This window comes from Dama dama, chromosome 5, assembly GCF_033118175.1.
Source record: "Dama dama isolate Ldn47 chromosome 5, ASM3311817v1, whole genome shotgun sequence".
In the NCBI taxonomy this organism is placed as follows: Eukaryota; Metazoa; Chordata; class Mammalia; order Artiodactyla; family Cervidae; genus Dama; species Dama dama.
Window position 1 is genome coordinate 54,699,212 of NC_083685.1, and position 13,778 is coordinate 54,712,989.

At 38.5% G+C, this 13,778-nt stretch overlaps 1 protein-coding gene across 3 annotated transcripts in view; it reads right to left on the reverse strand.

The window, feature by feature from the left end:
• INPP4B (inositol polyphosphate-4-phosphatase type II B) overlaps positions 1–13,778 on the reverse strand; it is an 851,446-nt gene that overhangs the window by 59,922 nt on the left and 777,746 nt on the right. For all 3 annotated transcript variants that reach the window (XM_061142404.1, XM_061142406.1, XM_061142405.1), the window contains one exon: positions 3,094–3,206. In XM_061142404.1, coding sequence (XP_060998387.1) covers positions 3,094–3,206 — 113 coding nt within the window. The remainder of the gene's footprint in view (positions 1–3,093; positions 3,207–13,778) is intronic.

Sequence of the window (13,778 nt, forward strand, 5' to 3'; positions counted from 1 at the left end):
TAACATCTTACTAGTGAAGGGGGAAAAAAACCTGTATTTCCTGGATAAGCCACTTGATTTGAATCTTAAAGAGCTAATATCGTCTCACATATGTTTGAAATAACCTTTGCTAATCTCTGTGGGATATTATGAGACTTTAAACATCCACATGGTGCCAAGTGCAGCAGATAAGGAAACCACTCATCAATGCAACTAACAAGAACTAGGACACCAACAATGGCCACTGTTAATTGCATATCCACTGTGCACTGGTACAATGCTAATAAATTTCACATAGATCTGCTCTTCTAATTTAACTGCACATGAACCCTGGAGGAAAGCATATTCATCTTATTTTACAGATGAGAAAACTGAACTTTAGATAGGTAAGAAGGCTTATGCAAACAGAGCAGAGCCAGGGTGCTAACATCACTCTATCTAACAAGGACCAAGTTTTTAACTTCTGTCCCATTCTGCTTCTCTCTGTAACTCTTTTTTTCTTGTTATTCTGATGTAAGCCAGAAGAAGAATCTCTGAGTAGCAATAATTTATGGGCTCATTGCCTTCTAGGTAACAGACAAATCACTCCATTCTTTTTTCTTCCCTAGCCCTGGTAATGCTCTGATATGAGATACCAATCATCAACATAGCGTCAACAATGTTAATCAACATGCACTTAAGATACATTTAATGTGATGAAATACAGGTCTGCTTTATTATCTGCCATCAAGGAAGCCCTAACAGTTGCCTGCTTTGAAGAGAGGGTATAATAATACAGTTCATCAAGGGTTTTTACCATGATTCAAATATGACTAATACTTACCTTTAGGATTTACAACTCCTTAATAGACCTTAAGTAAATACTTTCTCACCATCTTTAACGTGGCTAGAGAAATGTGAGAGCATGATTTCAACATATAATCTTTTTTTATTTAGAAAACTCTAATGCTTTTAAATAAACAGTATTTCAAAATTTTTCATATAAAATAACAAAAGCTTTACTAAATTTATAATAACAGTATATAGCCCTCAGTGGTCACTTACGAGAGATGATCTTTAAAAAGAGTGAATATTCTTTAAAATGCACTGCCACAGTCATATGCAGCTGTCCTATTAAGGAGATTTCATGTGTCAAATTTAAAACAAAGAGAAAGCTTGGGCAATTCCTTCAAAGCAGACTGGCTGGGTCTTCATTTCTGTATTTAGAGCTAAATGAGCTTAATTTAACATTTAATTTAACATTAGCTTAATGTAGTGTTTGGTATTTTTAAGTTCTCATTTTCAGCTTTAAAAATTCATTAAGATAAAATCGAATAGCTTTGCATTTTTAATTAGAATGTAAAACAGTAAAAAAGAAAAAGCAGTATTTCATTGCTTTAAAGAAGAAATAGAGACAAAAATAAAAATTTTGTGGAAGATGTTGAAGGGAATTTCTGTATTTCTTGAAGAGTAATACCAAGGTCCCTGGTTTACAAAGAGGATACTGAAACTCATGTATCACTCTACAGACATGCTATTTATACTTAAGCCAATATTCCTACAGAATGTCAAATTTGCACACTATGGGTGGTGTACATTTATCAAGGCAGGCAAACATTCACTCATTCAGTGGGAAGTTGTAAGTAAGTCATATTTGACTGGTATATACATTTCAAAAACATTTTCAGAAACATGTAGGATTTATGGGAAATTTCTTTATATATTCAAATAAGAAAACTACATGTACTAGGAAAAACATACATTTGTGGTTCTATGCATCCTTAATTTACCAATTTACATGACTGCACAATATGTATATAACGACATATGTATATGTTCCTAAGTTGTCAGATAGCCTTGGGAAATGATCAAACTCCTTTTCTGCTATCATGTCATTAGTAATGTTGCAAAAATAACTTATGACCTGTCTTTGTGAAATTTTTCTGAGAATTAGCAACCATAGTAGTCTTTGAAGATGTAAAGAACAGACATGGGAGAAAGAACTATTAAAAACAACCTTCATGTAATGCAGGATGACGCTAAATGGGACCAGTGTAAATGAGCTGCTCAAAAGCAATCTTTCATACTGTTACCTTTGATGTTCTTCCCTGGGGCTCCAAGAGGGCATGAAGGAAAACCAAAGCAGCTTTCCCTCTGCCTTGTTCTTGGTAAATTATTTTATATATACTCATGGTAAATTATCCATTCCTTTTTCCCAGAAGAGAGTACGTAATATTGGACTATAATTGAACTGTTTGCAGTAGGGGAAAGCCTTTGTTTTAGATGCTATTGATAGAAAATGAATAGCACACAGGAGAAGATCTGTTACATTGAACTCCAAATTACATAAGCAGCCCTGTATGTGCAGTAAGTACAAATATGGCATGCATCAAAAATATCTCCAAAGCGTGTCCTTCCTGATGAAAAGATCCTTTCCTAGTGAAGGGATCTCTGAGCCTGAATGTTTAACAAAATTCATACGTTCATGTGAGCTATGCCTGAATGGCTGCCAGATAAGAGCTTAAAAATACAGGCACAATTTTCTCCCCCCTCAATCTTGCAGAAACGTGGGGTGGGAAAGCAAGTCTATCTTTGACCTTGAGGGTGCCATTAAATGAGAAAAGACCATACAAAATATAGCTCATTACCCCAAGAGCCATCCATCAGTGATAAATTCTATGGCAATATCTAGATGAACAAGTGCATTTACAAGCTCATTAACAAAACACTATGTCCAGGAGCCCTACCAAGGCTGTGAGTCAGAGATCTGATAATCACATTCTGTTGAAACCATACTTCTCTAGGGCATCAACTCAAGACCTTATTGAGATGGGCAATTGACATTGTAACACACAATATCAAGAAAATCAAAGACACTTGGTTTTAACCTCAAAGTATCAAACACATCCTGAATTTATAAGAAAAGCCAATGAATAGAATTTTTTCTTGTTGAACACATCTTCTATCTTGTATTCTAGCCTATTGATAAGCTAGATGCCTAATCTCTTGGATGATGGAGAGTGACATCTGGTAACCCAAAGTGCAGAAGTTGGACTCCACAGAGCAGATACCCAATATGTTTGCTGATTGATCATCATGGTGACAAGGAGTAATATTTGACAGGAGAGTGCCTACCGTTGCAGCCAGCCACATGATTTCTACATTCTTTCTCTTTTTGGCTTGGATATTTTGATGGAGATTTTCTAGTAATCCTTTTAAATCATTTTGTTCTTGAAAATGTGAAATGTCTGAAAAACAAGAAAGGAGGGGGGAAAAGGAAATTTGTGTTAGAGTTAAGCTGCCCACAGTGTTTTTCTTAACATATTTGTAAATGCAATTTCCAAAACAACAAATGCCACTTTGGAGCAGAGAGTATTTGAGGATAATCATACCTGGTGGGCTACAGTCCATGGGGTCGCAAAGAGTCGGACACGACTGAGTGACTTCACTTCACTTCATATTTCCTTACCTACTCATGCGTCCGGTTTTATTCTTTACTTAGAAATATGCCTCAGTTTCCCTCATTCCCTACTGTGTATAACTGGTCACATAACACTCAGTAAGAAGGGAAAAGTTTTAATGATGAGGGCTGCCTCACTTCAATGCAAGTATACGATGTGGATGAGGTGTGAGACACAACCTTCCATTTTTGGTGACCTAGCAGCTAGTCTGAATTACCAGATTATATCAAACTTAACATCTCAGACAGAGGTGAAATTTAAAGTTCAGCCAAAACACATGAAATCAGTTTCTACATAGAAAGATTCTTCAACCTAGGCAATACTGACATTTTGGACTGGCTAACACGTTATGGAGAGTGGGCCTATATTCTGTGTTGTGGGATGTTAAATTGCATTCTGACCTCTATCATTTAGAAGTCATTAGTACCCTTGCATTGTGATAATCAAAAATATCTTCAGATATTGCCAACTGTGCCTTGTAAAGTCTATCTTGGTTAAGAACAAGTGTTATAAAGGAGCAGAGGTATGGGTGGAAAGAAGAACAATGCAAAAGGCAAAAGTTAATTATATGCAATAATTGAGGAAGGGAGCAGGAAGTGACTGACTGCTCAGATCTCTACATACTCATAACTAGAGAATGGGTAACCAATGGCATATGGTTCATATTTAAACCTAAGGAAATGTACATTATGACACAGTGTCCCTGAGTCTCAGTGAGATAGGAGTCAAGTTTAGAATATAGAGATGGACACAAAAAGTCTAAGAGAATGGTTGGCTTAGCACCATACTACACTCTACCATGAAATCCACAAGTTGAGGGATGAAGAACTCCTGAGCACTATAACTGAGGCTAAAAGCAGAAGAAAATACATAAGAACAATATGTACTACACACAGGCTATCTTGTTACATTGAAGAGATAGATATGTTCCTGAATTTGATTACATTAAAAATGACACAAATAAGCTTTACTTACAATGAAGCTTTGCACTTTACAAAATTTTACTAGATAGTCCTTTTATTAAAATAATATATCTAAGTAGTTCTTGACTTCAGCTCCAGAGAGTAGAGGAAATACTTCCTAATAAAATGTATTTGCAATTTACATCTACCAAGAGTGGAAGTGGTTGGTGAAATGGAACTAAGCATTGAAAACAATTATATACCATCTTAAATTTCATGTCCACAAAATAGAAGAAGGTCAGGACAATCTAGATTCATATCCTGCTTTAGGGAGGTGAGATTCAAATTTTTAAATAAATATACGCATGATTCCACTTTATTAGTTCCTACATGGGAAAACTGTCAAAAGTCAATCTTTTACTGTGTTCAGTAAAAAATTCAGTTCAGTTCAGATCAGTCGCTCAGTCGTGTCTGACTCTTTGCGACCCCATGAACCACAGCACACCAGGCCTCCCTGTCTATCACCAACTCCCGGAATTTACTCAAACTCATGTCCATCGAGTCGGTGATGCCATCCAGCCATCTCATCCTCTGTTGTCCCTGTCTCCTCCTGCCCCCAATCCCTCCCAGTATCAGAGTCTTTTCCAATGAGTCAGCTGTCTGCATCAGGTGGGCAAAGGATTGGAGTTTCAGCTTCAGCATCAGTCCTTCCAATGAACACCCAGGACTGATCTCCTTTAGGATGGACTGGTTGGATCTCCTCGCAGTCCAAGGGACTCTCAAGAGTCTTCCCCAACACCACAGTTCAAAAGCATCAGTTCTTCTGTGCTCAGCTTTCTTTATAGTCCAACTCTCACATCCAGACATGACTACAGGAAAAACCATAGCCTCGACTAGACGAACCTTTGTTGGCAAAGTAATGTCTCTGCTTTTTAATATGCTGTCTAACTATATATGATTCCTTTTTTTTTTTCTTTTCTAATTTTTTTGGCCACAATGTGTATGTGGGATCTTAGTGCCCCAGCTAGGGATAGAATCCACACCTCATGCATGGGAAGCAAGGAGCCTTAATCACTGGCTGACCAGGGACATCTCAGTGATTCTGTTGAGAAAGAGAAACTTTCCCTAAAGACCTCGCACTGTTAGGTAGGAGACTCTGATACACAGAGATTTGAACAGGACACAGCCTAAGGATAAAGGGGAGGAGGGATAATACAGAAGGCCTTGAAGAGAATTGCTGAGTCAGCTCAGGACTCCCTAGTTAATGGAAAATACTAAGGACAATAATGGTGCCTGCAGGAGGAGTAAGTCAGGTCTGCCATCACTGCTCTTAATGCTGATAAATGGCAAACAAATAAAACCCCAAGAATCCATGACTTAGAATAATAATCAGCAATTTTAAATGATGAAAAGGGTGTATCATTGACTTAGTGTCCTTGACATTGTTGAAAGAAAAATCTTGTCATATTAAAAAATGAATTTATTTATATAACATTGTGTGTGTGTGCGTGAAATTATTTCTGTACCATAGTGTGTGTGCACATGCTTGCCTCTCTATGAAATTGCAGGCAGAATAAGACACCTGTTTAGATACTAACAGTGTTCATCTTTGGGTTGTGAGACTTAGGGTGATTTTTCAACTGCCTTTAAAAAAAAAATATATATATATATATATAATATTGAAATATAACTGATTAACAATGTGTTAGTTTCAGGTGTAAAGCAAAGTGATTCAGTTATACCTAAACATGTACCTATTCCTTCTCAAATACTTTTCCAGCTTAGGCTGTTACAGAATATTGAGCAGAGTTCCCTGTGCTAAACAGTAGATTCTTCTTGGTTATCTATTTTATTTATTTTTTTTTATTTTATTTATTTATTTTTAATTTTTATTAGTTGGAGGCTAATTACTTTACAATATTGTAGTGGGTTTTGTCATACATTGACATGAATCAGCCATGGAGTTACATGTATTCCCCATCCCGATCCCTCCTCCCACCTTCCTCTCCACCCGATCCCTCTGGGTCTTCCCAGTGCACCGGGCCCGAGCACTTGTCTCATGCATCCAACCGGGCTGGTGATCTGTTTCACCATAGATAATATACATGTTTCAATGCTGTTCTCTCGAAACATCCCACCCTTGCCTTCTCCCACAGAGTCCAAAAGTCTGTTCTGTACAACTGTGTCTCTTTTTCTGTTTTGCATATAGGGTTATCGTTACCATCTTTCTAAATTCCATATATATGTGTTAGTATACTGTAATGTTCTTTATCTTTCTGGCTTACTTCACTCTGTACAATGGGCTCCAGTTTCATCCATCTCATTAGAACTGATTCAAATGAATTTTTTTAACGGCTGAGTAATATTCCATGGTGTATATGTACCACAGCTTCCTTATCCATTCATCTGCTGATGGGCATCTAGGTTGCTTTCATGTCCTGGCTATTATAAACAGTGCTGCGATGAACACTGGGGTGCACGTGTCTCTTTCAGATCTGGTTTCCTTGGTGTGTATGCCCAGAAGTGGGATTGCTGGGTCATATGGCAGTTCTATTTCCAGTTTTTTAAGAAAGCAATCTATAGATTCAATGCAATCCCTATCAAGCTACCAACGGTATTTTTCACAGAACTAGAACAAATAATTTCACATTTTGTATGGAAATACAAAAAACCTTGAATAGCCAAAGTAATCTTGAGAAAGAAGAATGGAACTGGAGGAATCAACCTGCCTGACTTCAGGCTCTACTACAAAGCCACAGTCATCAACACAGTATGGTACTGGCACAAAGACAAAAATATAGATCAATGGAACAGAATAGAAAGCCCAGAGATAAATCCACGAACCTATGGACACCTTATCTTTGACAAAGGAGGCAAGGATATACAATGGAAAAAAGACAACCTCTTTAACAAGTGGTGCTGGGAAAACTGGTCAACCACTTGTAAAAGAATGAAACTAGAACACTTTCTAACACCATACACAAAAATAAACTCAAAATGGATTAAAGATCTAAATGTAAGAACAGAAACTATAAAACTCCTAGAGGAGAACATAGGCAAAACACTCTCTGACATGAATCACAGCAGGATCCTCTATGACCCACCTCCCAGAATATTGGAAATAAAAGCAAAAATAAACAAATGGGACCTAATGAAACTTAAAAGCTTTTGCACAACAAAGGAAACTATAAGCAAAGTGAAAAGACAGCCCTCAGATTGGGAGAAAATAATAGCAAATGAAGCAACAGACAAAGGATTAATCTCAAAAATATACAAGGTTATCTATTTTAAATATAGCAGTGTGCACATGTCAATCCCAAACTCCCAATCTATCCCTCACTCAACTGCTTTTTTTATGTCATTTGAGACACTTACAATAAATATGCATTGCTTTAAAATAGTAGTTATTTTAAAAGCAAGGGAGAACAGAGTACACATGTATAAGAAAAGGGGGAAAAAACCCAAATTCTCATAATACAAGGACCTGACCTCCCAGTCTCCAAGGTCAGCAGGGTGGGATAGGTTTTTAAACCATTACTAACTGCAGTCAAGTGTATGCGGTCATATGCTATGACACAAGACAATAAAATAATATTAGGGGTCTAAGAAAAGGAGTGGCCAATTCAATGAAGAATAGTTGGATCTGGAAGGGTTTCTAGCAAAGGTAATGCTTTGTGTCTACTGAGAGCATTTTATGCTGAGAGAGAAGTGTCAGCAAAGGCGTGGACCTGTGAGGCTGTAGTGCAGAAACAGGAAACGTGGGAGTTCACCACATCCTTCGGGAGCATGATCTCAGAAGCAAGAATTGTGAAGAGTTTTGCTACTACTCTGAGATATCTGAGCTTCCTCCTTAAAAAATGGGAGCACCTGGTGAATTTTAAATACGGACATAACCATATTTGAGAGGTCCCTGAGACACTTTCCGAAATCACCTGGTATAAATGACTTTCAAACATTTTTGAAAGCAATACCAAAGAATTTTACTTCATATAATTCTCCAGTTAGGCACATGTTTATCCCTTTGTAACAAACATTTTATGAAATCTATTTATCCTTGGGCTTCACTGGTGACTCAGATGGTAAAGAACCTGCCTGCAGTGCAGGAGACCCAGGCTTGATCCCTGGGTTGGGAAGATCCCCTGGAGAAGGGAATGGCTACTCACTCCAATATTCTTGCCTGAGAAATCCCATGGACAGAGGAGCCTGGCAAGCTACAGTCCATGGGTAGCAAAGAGTCAGACAGGACTGAGTGACTAACACTTTTATATTCACATTCCATGTTATTTTCTTTTGAATGTTGGTCCCAACCCACCAAACTGATTTAACATCTATAGGGTCAACATAAAAAAAAAAAACTAGCAAAGCATGGATTTAAGGCAATCCTATATTCAAGATGTTTAGGTGACTGTTTCATAAGGTTCAGAGTCACAAGCAGACAAGTCAAAAACCCAGTGTCCCCAGTACTGTGCCAGTAATTTTCCTCCAAACTGTGTTAGTGTCTTCACAGTTAGCTGGCAGTATAAAAAAGCAATTCCAGTGTTAACACAATAGACCAGCTTCTTCAGAATTCTGAGAATCCAGAACAAAGCATAATAACTTTTCAAAATGATTTAGTTTCATAGTTGATGTGAAGATTTTTAAATCAGCCACTTTAAACAGACTACAAGACTCCTAAAATAAGTCAAATGGCCATCCTTTGCTCATTTCTACCACAAAAAGACGGTGCTTTCAGATACATAGAAATTATGTTCCATAGAAATTTCACCCCTTCTTCTTATGGCATGCTTTTTAGAAGGAAGACATTTGATGATCTTAAATTTTTCAAGCCACTGTTTCTATTTCTGAAAGATAAAACTTGCTTTATTCAGAGCACACCCCATCAGTCCATCACTTTGATTGCAGCCAATTTTTTTTAACCTGACACAAATCCTGCAGGCCCAGGAATTCCAGTCTGGTTCTAGAAACATGCAAAGTTAGTAATGACTAGATAGGTGAGATTTCAAGATATAATGATAGATCCTGAAATAGCAACTGAAAATCCTGCTATACGTGGAACGTGGGTTGGTTTTGTTACTGAACCAACTGGGGTCTGCTCATCCACTTGTAGGGAAGCTAATCTACTGACTCTGAGTTGAGGTGAAGGTCAGTGCTGTGTTTACTGTGGGGCACCAAGCAAGGGGTCCTGGACGGCTACTGCTCAAAAAGCCTGAACTCCCCAGCTGACCTCAGCAAAGCATTTTTAAAGGCAAAATGAGGGAGTGGCATCCCAGGGTATGTGATCAGCTTGTGCACAATTCTCTGATTGGTTGATGGTGACCTAACAGGGCAGTGTCACAGGGGTTAACATCATACCTTAGGCGTCAATAGGTCTGGGGGTTACATGCTCACGGTGGTCAGTAATTGATTTCTTCTGTTTGGTGGGGGTTTTAAATATTTGTAATACAACTCAGAAATGTGCATCAGATACTGTTATCTGAGTACTTAGGAGAGGAACTACAGCAGAGTGTCTAGGGGAGGGGTGTGTCCCATGAAGGCCTCATATGGAGCATCCTGCTCAGTTACAGTTCTAGACTTAGAATGAATTTCCTCCAATGTAAATATAGCTGATAAATGTTGCTTTTGATACCCACTCCTGCATTACTCTAGGACTGAATTTAGACAGAGCAACTGAATCTCTATACTTATCTCCATAAGAATATATTTTTTTTTTCAAGCAGGGTTTAAGAAAGTAATCAGAAGGTGAAAGGTACAAGAATTTACATTGCATTATTGCTTATATTAAATAGCAGCAAAAATCTAAATGATGATTAAAGAGAGGTAATCTGTCATATATTTGTATATCTATACAATGACATGGAATCTTATTCCTTGTACCTCAGATGGTAAAGAATCTGTCTGCAGTGCAGGAGACCCGGGTTCAATCCCCAGGTTGGGAAAGTACCCTGTAGGAGGGAATGGCAAACCATTCCAGTATTTTCTTTTTTTAACTCCAGTATTCTTGCCTGGAGAATTCCATGGACAGGGGAGCCTGGCAGGCTACAGTCCATGGGATTGCAAAAGTCAAGACACAACTAAGTGACTAACATACATACAAAATGAATAAACATGCTGTATGTATTAACATGAATGCATACTAAAAACTATATTGAGCAAAAAAAAAAAAAGATTCAGACAAGATAAGAGCAATAATATAAAGCCAAATGTGCAAAACTGTACCATATTTTTATGGATACATACATATAAAGAATATAATCTGAGAATATAAAATACCAAATTCAGGATATTGATTTTCTCAGGGAAGGAGAAGTTAGGGATGCGAACCAAACAGGTCACAAAGGAGATTTCCAGTCTGTCTAGAAATACATGTTTCCTATAAAATTTCTGAGACTGACTGATGGGTTCCAACATGTTTGTATTTTATGAATTGTGCTTTTTTGTTGTTACTTGAAACTTTCATAATTCTTTTTAAAGAAAGCACTGAGCCAAGATTCTAGGAAATGACTTCTAATGCCAACTCCATCCCTGCTTTGACATTTTGTCACACACAAGTGGTTTAACCCTCTGTCCCTGCTTTCTGAACTGCAGAGTAAGGACAATAACTCCATCATGCTTCATCAACCTGAGGTGGAAAACAATGAATAAAACTCTTGGCAGAAGAGGTAACATTATTAAATTCTGTGTCAACTCTGAAAAACAGAGGACGATATTTGTGTTCTTAAGAAAGAGCTCATAGTCTCGGACAGAAAGCTACTTTCTCAGTCAAAAGTCAACATTTATCCAAAGTAAGAAATATGCTCTGACGCAGTCACAGGTGCACACACGGTCATGATTCCAAACATTTCCCCAAAGCCAGTGACTGTTCCCTCACCACTCCCTGATGGGACAGAGCAGCTAAGTTCAGAGTCACTTTGCAGTAGCTACTTTTGTCTTGTTTTGTCAAATGGGATTTCTTGAACAACAACAGTTCTGAATATGACATTGACCTGATTCAAAGGCAGGGTGCTGACAAGTGAGAGGAATGAGACCATGAACTCTCAGCTCACTGAACTGTGATGCTAATGAGGCCAAGGCAATAGCTGCATCACCTCACAGTCAAATGACTTTATGTTGCCAGAGAAGGTTCCAAGATGAAATGGAATTTACAACTGCCTTCCCATCACCTTCCACCCATTTCTCCGTGGGGAGCAGGCACAACATTAACAAGGATCCCTCTCACCCTCATTCTGAAGTCAAGTGGTTTAATCTCATCCCCGCTGAAATCAGGACTAGTTCAGGAATGAGCATTTAAATCTCAGCCAATTGGAACTTGACTTTGACCTTGAAAACTGTTTCAGGGTTATGTAAGTGACCTAAATTGTTCCAGATAAGTGGGGGTCAGGCCTCTGTGTGGCAGAAGAGGAGGAAAGCTCTTTTAATCTCTTTACTTTAACATACAATTCACATGGGCTTCCCCGGTGGCTCATGGGTAACAAATCCATCTGCAATGCAGGAGACCCAGGTTTGACCCCTGGGTCAGGAAGATCCCCTGGAGGAGGGCATGGCAATCCACTCCAGTATTCTTGCCTGGAGAATCCCATGGACAGAGGAGTATGGCAGGCTATACTACATAGGGTCACAAAGAGTCAGACATGACTGAAGTGATTGAACAGGCACAGTTGAGGATGGAGATTAGAAGGAGGATAAAGTCAACACTAAGAGTGATGGAAAAGGGAGAAAAGTATCTTTTTAGTGCTTCTAAGGCACTGAACCAACCCTCTCAAAGGGTTGCCTACCTTACCAATGACATTTTCAATTTTTTTTCAGTGATGCCAGGTTGAGTTAGGGTTTCTGTCACTTTCAACCAAAAGCATTCTAAGGTACATATCTGGTTATATAGGGATTTTTAACACTGACCAGCCATATTGCAAATGTGTAATGTTGCATTAGAGGTGAGGAATTACAAGTAAGTAGGCAAGACACTTACTCCTTGGAAGGAAAGTGATGACCAATCTAGATAGCATATTAAAAAATAGAGACATTACTTTGCCAACAAAGGTCTGTCTAGTAAAGGCTATGGTTTTTCCAGTGGTCATGTATGGATGTGAGAGTTGGACTGTGAGGAAAGCTGAGCACCGAAAAATTGATGCTTTTGAACTGTGGTGTTGGAGAAGACTCTTGAGAGTCCCTTGGACTGCAAGGAGATCCAACCAGTCATCCTAAAGGAGATCAGTCCTGGGTGTTCATTGGAAGGACTGATGCTGAAGCTGAAACTCCAATACTTTGACCACCTCATGTGAAGAGTTGACTTGTTGGAAAAGACCCTGATGCTGGGAGGGATTGGGGGCAGGAGGAGAAGGGGACGACAGAGGATGAGATGGCTGGATGGCATGGACGACTCGATGGACATGGGTTTGAGTAAACTCCGGGAGTTAGTGATGGACAGGGAGGCCTGGCATGCTGCGATTCATGGGGTCGCAAACAGTTGTACACGACTGAGCGACTGAACTGAACTGAACTGACTGAGGAGTACTTATGGAAAGCATCCCATCCATCACTTCTACAGCGATGGTTTTAAAACATCTTTGTTTTACATTATTTGACACTGCTTCTATTAAGAAGATGGCATCTTTGTACCTTCATCTGGAAGCTGGGTGGGCTTGTGACTTTGTTGACAAATAGAGTATGGCAGATGTGATGCTCTGTGATGCCGAGGTCATAAATAACTATGAAGCTGCTGCCTTATTCTCCTGGAATTTTGCTGTCTACACTCCCTCTTTGAGGGAATCGCCTATGGTAAATCCTGTACTATGCTTGCAGAGGCCCAAGTCACGTGGATGGTCTTATTTAGGTATGCTAGTTAACAGTTTCAGCTGAGCCCGGCTTTTGAGCCATCCTAGCCCAGGTGTCAGAATGAGTGCAGAAGCCTGTAGACGACTTCATTTCCCAGTCATTTAAAGGACAGCAGTGATTCTTCTTTCCAAGTGACATTCCAGATATCTTGGAGTGAGGACAAACACCCCCACCCGCCCTGTCTGAACATCTAACCTACAGAACCTGTGAGCACAAATAAAATGATTCTCATATTAATCAGTAAACATGGAATGATTCATTACCTAGTAATAAATTACCAAATCAACTACAGTAAGGAAAAGAAAAATTTGGAAGGGACTGTATTTCTAAGTATGAAAAAACGAACATATCAAAAACAATGCTGAATACATGTAAATCCAAGGCTGATTCATGTCAATGTATGACAAAAACCACTACAATATTGTAAAGTAATTAGCCTCCAACTAATAAAAATAAATGAAAAAAAAAAAAACAACAACAGCAAAAAAAAAAAGAAAAACAATGCTTTTATAGGCCACTCTGGTTAGTACTATATTCTGTAACATTGTATCTTTTCTATAATTGATTCTGAAATAATTTACAGTTAACTATACTAGCAAGCAAACAAATGCTATTAGCCAAAAGCCAA